Source organism: Tasmannia lanceolata, unplaced genomic scaffold, assembly GCF_043159265.1.
Source record: "Tasmannia lanceolata isolate RefF3 unplaced genomic scaffold, GAP_Taslan_0.1 ptg000007l, whole genome shotgun sequence".
NCBI lineage: Eukaryota > Viridiplantae > Streptophyta > Magnoliopsida > Canellales > Winteraceae > Tasmannia > Tasmannia lanceolata.
In genome coordinates this window covers 13,543,341-13,561,318 of record NW_027518684.1, presented here as the reverse complement: position 1 = coordinate 13,561,318, position 17,978 = coordinate 13,543,341, and the positions used below count along the sequence as shown (strand labels likewise).

The 17,978-nt window shown below is 41.5% G+C and overlaps 2 protein-coding genes across 3 annotated transcripts; both read left to right on the top strand.

Annotated features, from left to right (window-relative positions):
- Window positions 1-1,632: 1,632 nt before the first annotated feature.
- LOC143881008 (glyoxal oxidase-related protein) lies at window positions 1,633-3,647 on the top strand. The gene has a single exon (XM_077383990.1). The coding sequence runs from the start codon at window positions 1,887-1,889 to the stop codon at window positions 3,534-3,536; it is 1,650 nt and encodes a 549-aa protein (XP_077240105.1). The 5' UTR covers window positions 1,633-1,886; the 3' UTR covers window positions 3,537-3,647.
- A 10,868-nt stretch (window positions 3,648-14,515) lies between these two features.
- On the top strand, window positions 14,516-17,646 carry LOC143881007 (uncharacterized). Of its 2 annotated transcripts, XM_077383989.1 has the most exons (3): window positions 14,516-14,956; window positions 15,994-16,263; window positions 17,140-17,646. In XM_077383989.1, the coding sequence occupies exons 1-3, from the start codon at window positions 14,947-14,949 to the stop codon at window positions 17,457-17,459; spliced, it is 600 nt and encodes a 199-aa protein (XP_077240104.1). In that variant the 5' UTR covers window positions 14,516-14,946; the 3' UTR covers window positions 17,460-17,646. The 2 variants fall into 2 exon arrangements, with proteins under 2 accessions (XP_077240104.1, XP_077240103.1); XM_077383988.1 differs by lacking the exon at window positions 14,516-14,956 and having other exon boundaries at window positions 15,875-16,263.
- Window positions 17,647-17,978: the final 332 nt, after the last annotated feature.

Here is a 17,978-nt window from a genome sequence, read left to right as displayed (position 1 = left end):
TTTTGGAATTTGAGAATTCATTTTGAGTCCAAAGCTCATTATTAGACTGTACACCCTCCGGTACCCATTCGCTCCCCTTTTAACTGGATTTGACGTCAAAAAGCGTTAAAGTAGCCCACTGTTCATGTTATAAGGGGAGTGAATGTGTACTTAGGGGGGAGTGAAAATATCATCTCCCTTATGCCTTGTCTATTTTGAATTTTGAGCCCAAAATTATTTACAACCCAAAATTAAATACATTTTGAGTCCAATAATCAGTTTTGGACTCAAAATCCAGAAGGAACGTGGCCTAGCTAAGAGAACGCTACTGTGAGAATCACTTCTGGGGGATAGTCACATGATGTTAACATTATTCTGACCCGTGATTCCATTGCCCCACCATGTAGATGATGAATTATTCTTTTAAGGTCCTTTCTAAAAGACACTAATCGGGCCCCACTTCAGATTTGTTTACTTTATCAGATCCATTGATTGAAATGACACCCATAACGACAGCCGGATGTTGTCAAGAACACCTTGATCGGATGATTATGACCCTTGATCCATCAGCCTTGTTATGGTTCTGCCAAGCTGTACCGTCGATTTTTTTTTGTGCTTTATCTTGGGCATTGGATGTTCGTTTGGGATGGGACCAAGACCATATGGTTGTCTTTTGATGTTCTACAAGATCCGCGGTCTTGATCTCACATACATCACCCCTAGTAGGACCCAGAAATTGCCTTTTACCATTGATGATAAAAGTGACTTTCTGCCTAGTTGATCTGGTATGATATAGCCTGAAAAAGACTCTAATTGGGAAATCTCAGCCATTTATTCAGCGGGCTTTGAATGTACGTAGTTCAGACAGTCAGAATTCCGTGTCCTAATTTCTGAACATAAAAGCTGCCAAAATAAACATGAACAAACTTAGGGACCATAATACCCCTAAACATTCTTAAAGTCATCGCGGTAATATACAGAACCCAGAGCCATAACATAACTTTTCACAGACCAGAAATGTGTAAGCCGTATAATCCAGTATTTTTCAAAATGTACTGCATGGGCCACACCACAGGATGATCCAAACTGTCCATTTGATGGGTCAAAACGTAAATAGTTGGTGTCCAAAAAAATATTTCCTTAGGATGATCCTAGCCCTCTGATCCAGAGGAATTGCATATTATGGATACTTTTATAGATCAGAGGGTTGGGATCATCCTAGTGAAATGATTTTTGAGCTACAACCTCTTTACATTGTAGCCCATCAAATGGACGGTTTGGATCATCCTATGGTGTGGGTTGTACTGTACATTTTGAAAAATACAGGACTATACGGGCTTACACCATATAAAATCCCGTATATCTTATGGTGTGGGCTGTACAGTACTTTTTATGAAATACAGGACTATACAGGCGTACACAAAATACCTTATTTCCACTATTTTTAGGGAAATGATATCAGCACAACCATATTTTGATATTTTCACTAACCCATCTTGTCTTTTAGTATTTAAAGAGCCGTCAAAACGTTGTTACATTTTCCAAAAAGCTCTCAAGAACCAATGAAAGAAGAAAAGAGAGCTGGATTTGTGCAAATATCAAAACTTGGTTGTACTGATAAGTGATAACACCTCCCTATTTATCTTTTTTATGCTTGTCTTTTCAAGAAAAGACAAACAAAGGGAGGTTGAAATATCATTTCCCCACAAATTTTACGTTAAACCACACCAAGTAAATCAAGGCCATTTTCGTAAATCAATACTACAAAAATCCCGTGATTTTGCCTCTAATTTCTTCCAACCAATCTCTTATCCAGATTCTCCCCTACTTCATTCCCTTCTCTCTATCAACCCCAAACCAAGAAAACCAAGAAACAAAACAAATTAAAAAAACCTTCTTACCCCCCAATGCCTAACCCAAACCCGTTCTTCTTCTTCTTCTTCTTAATCTTCTTCCTCCTCTTCCCGCCGGCGGCAACCAACCCACCGGCCGGCGGCGAGTGGACTCTCCTCCACTCAAGCATAGGCATCTCCGCAATGCACATGCAACTCCTCCACAACAACATGCTCGTTATCTTCGACCGGACCGATTTCGGACCCTCCAACCTCTCTCTCCCAGCTGGCCACTGCCGTTCGGACCCAACCGAACTCGCCCTAAAGTACGATTGCACGGCCCATTCCCTCCTCTACCACATTCCCTCCAACACCTTCTCCCCCCTCACCGTCCAAACCGACACCTGGTGCTCCTCCGGTGCCGTCCTCCCTAACGGAACCCTAATCCAAACCGGCGGTTACAACGACGGCGATCGTGTCGTCCGTATAATCTCCCCTTGCGATCCATCCGACGGTCAAGATTGCGACTGGACTGAAATCCCCAGCTATCTCTCCGTCCGCCGTTGGTACGCCACTAATCAGATCCTCCCCGACGGTCGGATTATAATCATCGGAGGCCGCCGGCAGTTCAGCTACGAGTTCTTCCCGAAAGAACTTTCCGGCCAGTCATCAAATTACCGGTTAGATTTCTTGCAAGAGACAAGAGACCAATCCGAGAACAATCTTTATCCATTCTTGCACCTTTTGCCTGATGGGAATCTCTTTATTTTCGCAAATACACGTTCGATCTTATTTGATTACGTGGCAAATAGGGTTTTGAGGGAGTACCCAGAGATTCCTAACCGTGACCCGCGGAATTATCCGAGCTCGGGCTCTTCGGTGCTCCTCCCGATTCGACTCGATGAAGATACTGAGTCTGACTCGGCCGAGGTGATGGTCTGTGGGGGCGCGCCACAGGGGTCGTTTCAACGAGCGGGGAATGGGACGTTTGTACATGCTGTTGACACGTGCGGGAGGATCCGGGTCACGGATTCGGACCCTAAATGGGAGATGGAGGATATGCCTGTGGCACGTGTGATGGGGGATATGTTGCTCCTTCCGACTGGTGATGTTCTTATTATTAACGGTGCAATGAACGGTACGGCCGGGTGGGAGTTGGCACGTGAGCCGGTTCTGAACCCGGTTCTCTACGAGCTTACAAACCACCGGTTCCTGGTTTTGAATCCCTCGCCGATTCCTCGGCTCTACCACTCGGCATCGGTATTATCACCTGATGGGCGCATTTTAGTGGGAGGCAGTAATCCGCACGTGTTTTATAATTTTACGGGGGTTTTATATCCAACGGAGTTGAGTTTAGAGGCGTTCTCACCACCTTATCTGTCCGATCAATACGCGGCGATTCGGCCGAGGATTTTATTTGCATCGCCGAATGACTTCTTGACGTATCGGCAAACGTTTACCGTTAATTTCTACTTGACGACGTTTGTGCCAAGGCTTGGATTTGGGGTGACGTTGCTAACGCCGTCATTTACGACACACGGGTTGGCAATGAATCAGAGATTGATGATGTTGAAGGTGGGCCAGCTTTTGCAGATATCGGCGTTTACTTATGAAGTAGTGGTGATGGGGCCACCTACGGCTACGATTGCGCCGCCTGGGTATTACTTGCTTTTTGTTGTGCATGCTGGTGTTCCTAGTGAGGGTATTTGGTTGAAAATACAATGAAATGATTCTTTTTTTTTATAATTTGTTTGTTATTTAATTTGAATGGTGCAATATTATTTTTTATATTCATCGTGTTGAAATGTGTGGAGTAATTGAATGTGTTTTAGTTCCTTCTCTCTCTCTCTGGCTCTCTCTGGCTCTCTCTGGCGTTGTATTTATTTTCTACTAATGGTAAGTTCGTAAGTAGCAGTGATGGAAGATGAATGCATGGCAACTAATAATAGAGAGAGAGAGGAATGACTGGAAGTCTGGGTGAGGAAAAAATAGAAAAGATTAAATAACGCTTAAGCTTTTGGAGTAACTGGTTGTTTCACATGGTATCGTAGCAGAAGTCGTGGGTTCAAAACTCCTTGATCTTAAAAATCTACATTGATGAACTCAAAGGTGGGCCCACATGTGCCACGTGTAGGCCAATGGGTTCAACACTGACATGTATTCCAGCAAGGATGAAAGATTGTCTTATGTGCCAATGGGACTTCACTACGTTACTCTATGCAGGCAATCCTCGAAGAACATTAAGAAAAATCATAACCCCAAAGAAGATTGGATTGAGGCGTTAGGAAAGAAATTATAAAAATATATGTGCCACATTATTTTACCAGAACTCTTCAGCTTGGTTATATATTCGCAACCAGGGGCATGCTGTTTATTGGTAGTAGGGGTGGACATGGTTCGGGTTCGAACCGAACCGAACCGACACATTTGGTTCGGTTCGGTTTGGTTCCAGCTATATATGGTTCGTTTCCTGTTCGGAAAATTTGGAACCGGTGGATATTCGGTTCGGTTTTGGGTTTGGGATCCCGGAACCGAGAACCGACCCTACTTACTTGAGGAATTAGTTTAATTTGATTTTTGCATTGGATAATGGATATTAGGGCATGTTTGTAGTCCATATATAAATGTTATCCCAAATTTGATAATGGATTGATAATGGATATTAGGAATTGCCCAAATTTGTAGTTCATAACTTCATATATAATTTGATAGGGCCTGTTTGTAGTCCATACATAAATGTTATCCCAACTTTGATATGCATTGGATAATGTATATTAGGAATTGCCCAAAACTTTGATAAGCAGGTATATATACCTGTTTGTAGTTCATATATACCTGTTCACATATAATTTGATAAGGCCTGTTTTATAGGGCCTGGTTGTAGTCCATATATACCTGTTTGGCTGTTTGTAGTTCGGTTGGGTAAACCCCGAACCGAACCGATTATATATGGTTCTGGTTCGGTTCGGTTCCAAACTTATATGGTTCGGTTCTGGTTCCAATTTTAGGGAACCGATTATATATGGTTCGGTTCTGGGTATGCCCCAAAACCGAACCGAACCGAACCATGTCCACCTCTAATTGGTAGTATTTTCCTTATATCCTCTACTGGGCATAAATGCCTACTTAATGAAAGGGACCCAAATTAGCATCCCTCGTAAGCTTGTCATCAGCCCAATGTGATGGTTTCAAGGTAAATAAGTAGTTGTTGGTGCCCGACTATCCTCTTGTAGGATACTAGTTTTGATTAGAATAATCTTTATTTAATTATTTTCATACTCTTCTTAAAATCTCTCTACAATTAGCCCGAGTGTTCTATATAAACACTCATTAGGCCTCTTTGTAATCCATCCAAGATTATTGAGTATTTTCATTATTTCCCACTTTCATCGATCTATTTATCTAGTGAACAATAGTTCGATTCTTTTGTTGCAATGGAGTCTTTGAAACTTTTTCTGAACTACTTTCTGAAGGGTAAGTGAAGTATAAACAGTTAAGTTGAAGGTCTTTGGTGCCCACAGGATAACAAATTCATGGGGAGAGAGGGGACCCGGAGTAAATTGATTCTCTCAAAGCCTCAGATTTAGCCAATCGATCCAGTATATCATTGACACATCAAGGGATATGAACAAAACAAGGGAACTATTGTTAATCATAGAACTAATCTCATTCCATGGTCCAACGCTCGTTCCTTGAACCCAAGAAATGACAATTTAAGAATCCCCTTCAACCTCCAGCTTCCCTTCCATTTGATTCCTAAATAAGTTCATACCGTAGTGAAGAGCACAAACCTCTGCTTCAGTAGAGTCCGTTATTCCAACCGGCCCACAAAAGATGTAGCTGACTGTGCCATTAAACATCCCTCTGATTCCTGCTTTGTCGGGGTTGCCAAGGGAGCAACCATTGATGTTAAGCTTGAGAACATTAGGTGATGGGGTATCTAAATCACTAACTTCTTTTTTATTTTTTGGAATGGATCTGATCATGACCGTCTTCCAATTCCTTAAAATGCAATATATATGGAGTAATCCTAAAAAGTACCGTTTTGGCGAGCCCACATTGAATCTGATCTTTCAAGTTATTGTAAGGGAAGATGAAGACTTTTCCTTGAAAGTCTGAGCATTCCTTCCCAACTAAATCTCCCACATTACCGGAAAGGGGGTAAGACACCAAAGTGTTTTACCCAAAGAGCCAAGACATGTCATGTTCCGCCATGGTTTCAAATTTCAGTTTCGGAAAGTGTTTCGGTCCTCACCAAAACCGAAATTTCGGCCGTAATCCGACGAAATCAAATAATATTTATTCCATACAAAATTTCAGCCCAAAATTTTGGGAAAGTATCAAATAATGGAAAAAATCGAGTTTTTTGGGTGAAATTCCTTAAATTTTGGCCCAAATTTTCGGTCGAAATTTAAAACCATGGATGCCACCCACTGAATGCCAAAGTAATTGTACACCTGAGATCATATGCGGTGCGCCTCTTTGCAAGGATGAATATGTGGTTTATAGATTCTTCATCAATAGAACAAAGGATACACTTGTTTACCAACGAAATATTGCCGCTCTTGAGTATGTCCATCGTATTGCTTTTATTCAACACTACCGTCAAATATCAAGATTGAATCCTAGTTGGCACTAGGGAATTCCAAACCTTAAGATTAGGAATGGAGAAGAAAAAAGGCAGCCAATAAACAGGACAAGTGATCAGACCGAGAATAGGCCTCTCGAATAAGGGGTCCAAATCCAACGATCATTTTTATCCTTTGGAATGAAACAATATTCTTCCAAAGCTGAAAGTAGGTTAATAAAGCAATCAACATCATGCCCTCTAAGATTCCTATTGAAACCAATATCCCAAACTAGTCTTCCTCCAACCTTTTATAGCATTTATACACTGGCATTTTTATTGGTTGCAATCCTATAGAGACTAGAGAAAGCAATGGATAAAAGACAGACTCATATTAAAACCCCACTTTCTTCCCATCCCCCACCTTAAACTTGATCATTTGGTTTAAATACTCCAACAATGGGGAAATAGACTTCCATGCTCACGAACCTCAACCTCTACCTATTCTACCCACCTTCCATCCGTCCCTAAATCCCCCACATTTACTGTAAATGATCTTCCTTCACAGAGCTTCCTTCTCTTCACCAAAACGGAATAGTGTCACGGGGAAGTAGTTGGGGGCAATCCAGTCTTCGCAGCGTGCTCCGTGTCACAGGGACGCAGTTGGAATTTTGGGCTATCAATGTCTAGTAAATTCTTCAGGGGTAGTCTCTAATAGAACTTTTGGTAGGCACTCCTGGTTGAGAGGGTTGGTTGGCAAAACTCCTTAGGAGGAGTTGGCCCCGTGACATGCTGGCTCCTCCCCCCGATAGGCCTAGTAGGTGGCCGGAACCTTGGTGGTTTGCTTGTGGGTTGCAAGAGGACTTGCTTGTGCATGTGAGACACCCGGCAGGAAATCCTACTACAACTCATGTGTGTGCCCTAAGGGAGCTTTGGGTGCGGACCGTGAGTTATCCACAGGGATGCTCCAGTTTCTTTGGTTGAGGATGGGGCCAAAGACAATGCATGTTGGGTTGGGTTCTCACATGCATTGCGCGTATGGACTGGTGCAGGGGGCTAGCTATTTTTGCACTGCGGTACGTCTTGTGGGTAGGCTAATCTCTATGTCTTCCATGAGTTCGTGCCGGGGCAACCTCGGTTGCCGTCGCGTGGAGTACACCTTGTGGATCAGTCCATGGGACATCTTGCTTCTTGGATGACCAAGCTTTTATGCTTAGCAGATTTGTGTGTGGCGTCGTCATGCCTCGTACTTTATGGACTTTGCATTGAGCTTCAAGGTCTGAAGTTCGATGTACTCGTGATGCTTGTCTAATCACGAGAGTGGATTCAGAGTTGGTCTCGGCATGTCTAAGCTCAGTAGCTTGATGAAAGGTTTGGAAGTATAGTAGAAGAGGATTGTCGGGGCTTGCAACAAGCATATTCATAAGGGTAAAATATATCACAAGTTCTCAATTATTTGGTCTGGTTTTCTTTTTAATGGTGAATCATTTTAGATCGTCCCTAAGTGACAGCTAGGTTCTTACTAGTAAACTCCGGCCACTTCCTTACTAGAGAGGCCACATAAATGAAATGGGGAGGTTTTTAAAGCTTATAACTCGTGGATTACATAACTGTGGTCATATGTGACTAATCACTAGTTTATGAATAAGTGCATGTCATTGTCCTTGCCTAACCTTTACCAATTTTTCGCCTCAAAGGGGAAAGTTTCGCCAATGTAGCATCACACAATGTCAAGCCAATAATGCTTGTTATTAAATTTCACTTGACTCACACCACTCCCGTCCACTGGTGCATGAAATTTAGGCCCTTAAAGATAGATTTGGCAGGGTTGTCGGTAGTGTTGGGAGAGGGAAATGGGCTAATGTGGAGAAGAATAGACATGGAAATGGTGCCAGCGAGAGACCCTCATGCCACTTTGGTGCCTGATGTTAACCCGACTTAAATCCAACGCAAGGGGATAAATGGCCCTCCCCCACGTGTGCAGCCCTTTCTATTCCCATCACTTTCCCATGGTCCATTAAACTCCTAACATGAATTAAATGAATTGGACAAAATCTGAGCATGCGTGCCCCCACATGCAATAACCCAGCCGCCAAATGCCTTTTGGTCCCTGTGATGAACTAAATGATTTGCTAGGGACTATCCTATCTAGAAGGCATTTCGCGGCTGGGCTGTTGCATGTGAGAGCAGCTTCACATGCTGCCACACATGCAGCCTCAAATTTTGTCCTATTAATTTAATTCAGCTGAGGTGGCTGCTCCTACATGCAGCAGCCCAGCTGCGAAATGCCTTCTAGGATGGTCCCTAGCAAATTCCTTATTAGAGAAATCCCCAAAAGCATTTAGAGTTCTACCCACCACTTAATACCCTGCATTTAATGAGAAATTAATTATAACACATGAAATCCTTCGCTGCAATGTCACTTCTCGAAATGAACCTTTGAAGAAACTTCTAATAGTGTATACAACTATATATGGTAACACAATTATTTTCAAAGTGATACAAGAAGAAGAAATTTTACACCTATTTTTAATTGAAAAGGGGGCTCGAGAGACCAATGAGTAGTCCAATTGTTTCCACCTCTCTATTGTTCATGGTTCTAACTTCTAACTCCCTTTCATAAACGGCTCTTATCCCAAAAAAAAAAAAGATTCATGAATAGAGTAATATATGTGCATATATAAGACATAAACCCATATCTTGATTTGCTTGCATTTGCCTCCATTAATTTGCTTTCTTTCCATACGCTACTCTCATAACAACATGAATTACTATGGAGAAAATAAACCATCTTGCTGCTATTTACATCCCAAAGAGGTGATTGTAGGGATATGTTCACTTTGCTTGAAAGAGAGGCTTTGCATTTTGGCCTCAAAACAAGGGCACCTTCCCTTAGCCAAGAACACACATAGATGCACAAGAAGCTCTCCATCAACCTTTCTAAGATCTTTGCTCTCAGCTCCCTCCTTCATCATCTCGAATTCCGACGCCGGCCAGAAATCCAACGACTATGATCAAAATACATTCACCAGTGATGAAGGTATTACTCTACTCCATCATTCTCTTTTTTTGGTCCATTCTTCAAGTTTTTGAGATTGCAATTGGGTTATGAATCAGTATTACTTCACTTCCATTAAGGGCATGTTTGGCAACCATGAAAAAAATATTCCATAGAATATTAGTAGTGCCAGTTGTGAGAGATGGGCTGAGGGAGAGACTTGAGAGAGCGTGGGAGTGAGAGGAGCATGAAAAGCTGGTGAGAAAGAGGAAAAACAAGAGTCCAATTTGAAGTAGCGTGTTATCTTTCACTGTTTTTTAGAGATTTCTCATTCTCTCTCCATTCTCTCTAGTCTCTAAATTCATCCCCCTAAAGTACCTCTCCCTCACTCGTCAGCTCTACTTTTACAATTGGGCCCGTGAATATTCCATGGAATAATTTTCATGATTGCAAACATGCCCTCCACTGGTGGATTTTAGGACTTTTTACCGGCAGTTTTGACTAGGGCTGCAACAGGATCGGGTTGGGTCGGGTTTTTCAAAACCCTAGCCCAACCCTGGAACCCATTATCTCGGCCCTGACCCTGAGTCAGGGCCGAAAAACCTCAACCCATTGCCCACCCTACAGGGCTCAGTGCTGGCCCTGGCCCGCCCTTATTGGCCTTGATTGGGCAGGGCCGGGCCGGCCCGAATTGACCCTAGTGCAAATACCTTTAAGAGTGCCAAAAATAAAGCAACCACTTATCATATAGAACAAAATGATCAATAAACAGAGAAAGGGAACAAAATAAGACAATATGAATTCAACAACATGACGGGCAACAGAGACAATTAATAATAATAATCTAAAGAAACATATCAATCCAAGATTATAGAAAACATTAGCAAAAGAAACATGCACAGATGGTTCAATTCTATAATAGAAAACTTAGGGTCGGGCCGGGTCAGGGTACCCAAGGCATTAACCCAGAACCCGCCCTCAGGGTTGGAAAATCCAGCCCTGACCCTGTTCGGGCTCAGGGCGGGTCGGGGCTGACAGGGCCAAACTTGCACCCCTAGTTTTGACCACGGGTAAAATCCAATTTTGTTGTAAGCAAATTTAGCTTTTAGAGAGTAAGCACCATTTTATTAACAAATATGAAAAACTGCCTTTTGATATCATTGGAGTCAAAATAGGACTCTTTGTAGATGATAATTGGAAGTGTTGGTATTTATTTTACAGATCCATTCAGATCGATCAAGTTTGAGGACAACGGTTGCGCTTCTTGGGATAGTGGTACAATTTTTAAGCCTCTCTTGGATGCGTTGGACACAGCTAGCCTAAGAGTAGTGTGGTGGAGTATTTGAAACCACGTTGGACGTTGAGGTGGCAGAAGGTGATTGGCCACGTGTTCCAGTTCATCCGGTGGAAGAGGTCCAACAAGGCTAACGTTTTCCATTTGGGCAGCAAGGTGGAGGGAGTGAGGGGAAGGAGGAGTTGGATAAGAGCTATGACAAGGAGGAACATGGAATACAGGAAAGTGTAGAGAAAGAGAGACACCCCGAATAGTGTTGTGTGAACATTATTGACATGGGGGAGTGTGAAAGGAGTTCCCGATCTTTTTTTTCTTCTCTTTTGCTTACTTGGATTGTTTAGCAATGTAGATTTTAAAAAATGGGGAATGAACATGTGGGTTCCATCCTGATGTTCTACAAGATCAACGATCTTGATTTCACCTGCATGCCCCTGTATGACACCAAAAGTTTTCAACTTTGGCTTTTGGCCCTCTCTAAAGAAAATGGGATGTAGGATGGTAGATTTGGTGGGGATATGAAAGAAAATGCTTAAGGCGTGTTACTTCAATCTCTTTTCATAAGATAATATTCATCCCTGGCCCAATTAATGAGCTCATGTCTACCAGACTTTTGTGAATTTGCCTCCAAGATTCAATAAATCTCAGTCAATATAATGATGTCTGCACAAATAAAACAGATCCCGACATCTTTTGACGTAATGTATTGCTTTTTTATGAACCTAACATAATATGAGAAAGAGAGAAATAAAAAGAAAATTTTATTGTTGGAAACACCAGAGTTATAATCTCAATGTATATTTAGGGCAGCTATAAATCGACCCCCTAATATCTTAAATCGACCCACATCTCTCTCTCTCTCTCTCTACACTGCCCTATATGGAGGTCGATTTAAGATATATGGGGGTCGATTTATCACTGCCCTATATGGGCTAAGTTATAATCTCAATGTATATACTAACATTCGATGTATATACTAAGTTGGATTGTCAATTTATACTAAGTTATAATCTCAATGTATATTTCTATTAAGGCCAAAATCCTCTTAGCCTTCACCTACTTCTAGGCGAAGGGAACAAATATGATCGCTGAATCTCAAGCGCTTCTAGTTGGTAGATGTTGCGAGGTTTACCAGGTGGATAACTTGCTTGTGGAATCAAACAGCAAAGTGCTTATTGATCTAATTGCAAGGGGCAAGTCCCATGGGCAATCCAATACTTATGGAAGGAAAATTCAGGCACTAGTTCTCGAAATTAGACCTATATTCTATCACCAATTCAGAGAAGGTAAAATTGTCGTAGATGCAATTGCTAATTTTGGGTGCTCATCCATAAGCAATTCTATTCACAAAGATTGGTCCGCTATGCCTCACCAAGCTCGAGGGGCAGCATGATGTGATGCTCTTGGATTTCCTAACCTTCCATGTAAATAGATTCGGGTCCATTGTTTTGGTTCATTCTACCACCTCTGTGTATGCAATATTCTAAGATCTGCATTTCGGATCCCATAGGCTACGTCGAGGCACATATAGCATGAGGGGGGCCATGCCCCCCAATGATTTGCAAAATCTCTTTTACGGTGCATGGCTGTACATGCATCCTTAGCTAGTTTAGTGGCCATGCCCCCACCCAAAATGACCAATGCGGGCAAGTGTAAGTTAGTCTGGTAGCCGCAAGTTTAAATTCTTGGCTCTGCCCCTAGGTAGCATGTCCTTAAGTCCATGACACATTTCGCCGTCGGCCCCTGGGCTGCTATACTTTCCGGGTTAAAAGAAACCATGGAAGGACAGCATGTACGCTACATGATCCTCTGTTCCTCTGGAACAGAACAGCCTAAAATTGAAAAATTGCAAGCCGGTCATTATATTCGAGTTCCACATAATGGCCTAATGGGTCATATCATAACATGTGGAGACACCCTATGTTTGGGACTTAGCATAGAACAAATAGATATTCCGATCTTAGATGACATTTATCCCATTAAGGATGAAAGATCGTCTCATGTGCTAATGAGACTTCACTATGTCACCTACCCTACGGAGGCAATGTTTTAGAACGTAATGAAAAATCAGATCTCCAAAGAAGATTGGGTCAAGGCACAACTAAAAGGATTATACAAACATATTTGCCACATTCTTCTACCAGAACTCTTCATCTTGGTTAGTTATTCCCAACCTTATTTATTCCAGCAATCGATTGTCTCATGTGCCAATGGGACTTATACCCAATGGAGACAATCCTCGAAGAACATTATGAACATTATGAAAAATCATATCCCCGTAACGAAAGGATTTATACAAATTATGCCTCATTCTTCTACTAGAACTCTACATCTTGGCTATTCCCAACCAGGGGCATGCTGTTATTCGTAGTATTTTCCTGAGATTTTATATGGTGTAGGAGTATAGTCCAGTATTTTGTTTTAAAAGGTACTTATACAAATTATGCCACATTCATCTACTAGAACTCTTCATTTCGGTTATTCCCAACCAGGGGCATGCTGTTATTGGTAGTATTTTCTGAGATTTTTTATAAATCATTTCCATGAGATGACCCTAGCCCTCGAACTAAAAAGGAAGTGCATGTTATGAAAACCTCTACAGATCGGAGGTTAGGGATCATCCTATGGAAATGATTTTTGGGGCCCAATGTATTCACGTTGTGGCCCATAAAATGGACGGTCTCGATCACCCTATGGTGTAAGCCGTACAGTTCCTTTTGAGAAATACTGGGCTCACACCATATAAAAACTCGTATTTTCCTTATATTCTCTATTGGCCGGGCATAAATGCCTATTTGAAGGAAAGTGATTAAAATTAGCATCCTTCGCTCGTCATCAGCCCAATGTGATGATTTCAAGGTCAAACCTGACAAGTTGTTGATGCCGGACTATCCTCTTCTAGAATATTAGTTTGGATTAGGATAATCTTTATTTAGCTATTTTTAATATATTTATCTTAAGAACTTTCTAGATCTTTCTATGTTTTTCCCTTGAGTGTTCTGTATCAAGACGCATTAGGGCTCTGTGTAATCCATCCAACATTAGTGAAGATTTCCATTATTTCTCACTCTCATCGATCTATTCATCTAGCGAACAATACTTTGATTCTTTTGTTGAAATAGAGCCACCAACCATATCACTCTGCTTACTGGTTCTCACTGATGATAAGTAACTGGCAAGTGTGTCACATGGAAGTATAGTAGAAGAGGATCGTCTAGGCTTGCAACAAGCATATTTATTAGGGTAATTAAAATATATCACAAGTTATCAATCGTTCGGTCCGTTTTTTCTTGGATGTGGAATCGTTTTAGATCGTCCCCATGTAAAAGGGTCTTATTAATAAGTGTGCCAATAGTACTTGTTATTAGATGTCACTTGACTCACACAACTCCCCTATGGTGCATGAAATTTAGGCCCTTACAGATGGATTTGGCAGGGTTGATGGTACTGTTGGGAGAGGGAGAGGGGCTAAGGTGGAGAAGACTAGACATAGACATGCGCCAGTGAGAGGCCCACTTGCCACTTTGGTGCCTGATGTTAAAATGACTTAAATCCAACCCACAGGGATAAATGGCCCTCCCCCATGTGAGCATCCCTTTGTATGTTCCCATCACTTTTCCCAGGCATACATGAAACTCCCTCATTTTTGTGGTTTGGAAGATTTACTAGAAAAATCCAAAAAATCATTTAGAGTTCTACCCACGAATTAATACCCTCCATTTAATGAGAAGCTATAACACATAAAATCCTTCCCTGCAATGTCACTTCTTGAAATGAACTTTTGAAGACACTTCAAATAGAACATACAGCTATATGGTAACACAAATATTTTGAAGGTGAAAGTGCTTTAGGCTTTTACTTGGTTGAGGGATAACGGAACTTGAGAGGGCACTGAGTGGAGTGTTAAAAGTTTCTAATCGTAGATGTGTTAGAACTTTCTAAACTTAGGTGGCTTTGCATTAGGCAATTCTTGTTTGGCAAGCTTGGACATGATTTTGGAAGCTTCTTGGACTTAAGGTTTTGCTGCAGTAAGTGGCTGAAATTAGCTGAGAATAGAAAGTTTAATGTGAGCTTTCTTCTCCTATTAAGGCCCTTGGTCCCTTCCTTACTCTGGCATGTTTTGCTTCTCTTGCAAGAGAGAATTCACATCAAAGGCAAAGGTCTCCCATTGACCAAGGAGAATAGAAGGAAGAGAAGAGCAAGGGGCGTTTCCGGGTTGTCTTCGAGCTCGGGAAAGTGCAAAGATTCTTCATCAGATTGAAGAAATTCAAAAGCGACAATGGCACAAGGTATATCTCTCTACGTAAAGGAAGAATTTCCTTTCTTGTTGATGACCAATGATCCGCAAGGGACCAACCATGAAGTTTTATGTATTACTGGAGAGAGAGAGAGAGAGAGAGAGAGAGAGAGAGAGAGAGTAAAAACAGTGAATAAACTACACTACTTCAAATTGGGTTTCTTTTCCTTGTTCCCCAAATCTCTCCCCCTCTGCTCATCTTTGACAACTAGCCCCACTAATATTCCATGGAATATTTTTTCGATGTTACCAAGCATGCCCTTAGACATCAATTGATTGACCTCAGTATGGATACAGCATGATATCATACCCTGTCATCTTGAGTCGGGCCTCATGCCGTGACGCTTAGGATGTAAGAGCTGGCCCTTATTTTAAAACCATGGTTTGATATTAATGTGAAATTTGACCACAAAAAGATGTTTTTATCTCAATATAGTCCAATTTTTCTTCCTGTTCCCGTCCTTTTTATGCGTGATTTTGGTCAACAATACGCTCCTCTTTTCTTTCTACTTACAACTATTACATTATTAAAGAATAAAAAAATCTAGAATGGCTTTCCTGTAATTTCATGAGCACAATGAGTAGTCACATTGTTTCATCAACTTTTCTCGTGTGCATGGTTCTAACCAAGGTTTAAAATTTCGGTTTCGGTACTGGTTTCGGACCTTGAAATTTTGAAAATTTGAAATTTCGGTCCAAATATGGTACAAAACCTGAAACTAATATTTTACTCAATATTAAATTTCGGCCGAAATTTCTGTGAAATATTAAATTAATATTAGAAAAACAGATTTTTTGAGTCAAATTTCTGAAAAACCGAAATTTTGGCCGAAATAAATGACCGTTTCGGTTTTTATCGATTTCGGTGTCGGTCTCCACCGAAATTTCGGTTCGGTCGAAATTTAAAACAATGGTTCTAACTCCCTTTCATAAACAGCCCTCATAAAAAAATATAAAATTTATATATAAATTCCTCTTCTCCCCATATCTCTGGCCACTCTCCTAACAACATGAATGACTGTGCACAAGAGAACCCATATTGCTGCTGTTTCCATCCGAAAGAGGTGATTGTAGGGATATGTGCACTTTGCTTGAAAGAGAGGCTTCTCATTTTGGCCTCAGAACAAGGGCACCTTCCCTTAGCCAAGGATACCCATAGACCTCAAAGGATCTTACACAGAAAGCTCTTCATCACCCTTCCTAAGGTCTTTGCTCTCAGCTCGCTCCTTCATCGGCTAGAATTCCGACGCCAGAAATCCAATGACCATGATGATCAAGAGACACTCGCCAGCCATGAAGGTATGACTCCACTCCAACATTCTCTGGTTTTTTCTTGTTCCATTTTCTTCAAGTTTTGGAGATTGCAATTGGGATATGAATAAGCTTGAAAATTTGTTGTAGTTCTTCAAGTACTGATCCACGTTAAGGGCATGTTTGGCAACCATAAAAGGACGGCCCAGTGCACAAGGCTCCCGCAATTACGGGGTCTAGGGAGGGCTAGATGTATGCAGCCTTATGCCTGCTTTGCAAAGAGGTTATTTCCGTGACTCGAATCTGTGACCACCATGTCACAATGGAGCAACCTTACCGTTTGCGCCAAGGCTCACTCTCTATGTTTGGCAACCTTGCAAAAAAAAACATGAAATATTTTTTTCATGTTTGGCCACCATGAAAAAATATTACATAGATTATTAGTAGGGCCACTTGTGAGAGATGGCCGGGATGAGGGAGAGACTTGAGAGGGTGGGAGGGGGAATGAAAAGCTCCCTAAAACAGGAAAAACAAAAGCCCAATATGAAATAGCGTATTATTTTTCACTGTCTTTTAGAAATTTCTTACCCTCTCACCATGCTCTCTAGTCTCTACACTCGTGCCCTCTCAAGTCTCTCTACGCTCCTTTTCAGCTCTTCTTTTACAATTGGGCCTACAAATATTCCATGGAATGATTTTCCATGGTTGCAAACATGTCCTAATTGACCGTAATCCGACAATAAAACCTCTACAGGCGGATATTAGAATTTTTACCATAGAACTCAGTTACTTTATATACAAACATAAATTTTACAGGATAAGCATCATTTTATTAACAAATATGAAATCTTCTTTTGATATCATTGGGATCAAGCAAGTGCTCTTTGTAGATGATAATTTGAAGTGTTAGTATTCATGTTACAGATTCGTTCATATCGGTCAAGTTTGAGATCAACGGTTGTGCTTCTTGGGATAGTGGTACAGTTTTTAAGCCCCCTTTGGATACGTTGGACGTGGCTTGCAATTACAAGGTAAAGAAAGAAGGAAGAGGGGCTAAGAGTGTAGTGGAGCATTCGAAGTCACATGTGGCGTTGAGGTGGCGAAAGAGGATTGGCCACGTGTTCCAACTCGTCCGGTGGAAGAGGTCCAGCAAGGCTAACGTTTGCCATGTGGGCAGCAAGGTGGAGGGAGTGAGGGGCAGGAGAAGTTGGATAAGAACTCTGACAAAGAGGAGCATGGAATAAAGGGAAGTGTCGAGAAAGAGACACTCCCCCACTCACACTCCCCACTTGTGTGGTGTGAACATTATTTGAGAAGGGGGAGTGTGAGAAGAGTTCCATCTTTTTTCTATTTTTTTTCTACTTTGCTCACTTGGATTTTTTAACCATGTAACTCTACAAGATCAATATATGGCCTTGATTTCACCTTGCATGCCCCTGTATGACCCCGAAAATTTTCTTTGGCCTCTCTCTGGTTAAAGAAAATGGGATGTAGGATGGCAGATTTGGTGGAGATATAAAAGAAAATGCTTCAAGGAGTCACTTTAATCACTTTTCATATGACAATATTCATCCCCCACCAATTGATGAGCTAATGTGCATTAGTTCATCCCCCACCAATTGATTTATAGCTTTTTTTGCACCTAACATAATATCACAGAGAGAGAGAGAGAGAGAGAGAGAGAGAGAGAGAGAGAGAGAGAGAGAGAGAGAGTAAATTTTATTGTTGGAAAAACTAGAGAATTATAATCTCAGTGTAAATTT

What these genes read in the sequence shown, in the direction of transcription:
- LOC143881007 (XM_077383988.1), top strand. Translation starts at nt 15,975, where the DNA reads ATGAATGACTGTGCACAAGAGAACCCATATTGCTGCTGTTTCCATCCG. An exon ending in GACACTCGCCAGCCATGAAG is followed by an intron (nt 16,264 to 17,139) that starts GTATGACTCCAC and finishes TTCATGTTACAG; the next exon opens with ATTCGTTCATATCGGTCAAG.
- LOC143881008 (XM_077383990.1), top strand. Translation starts at nt 1,887, where the DNA reads ATGCCTAACCCAAACCCGTTCTTCTTCTTCTTCTTCTTAATCTTCTTC.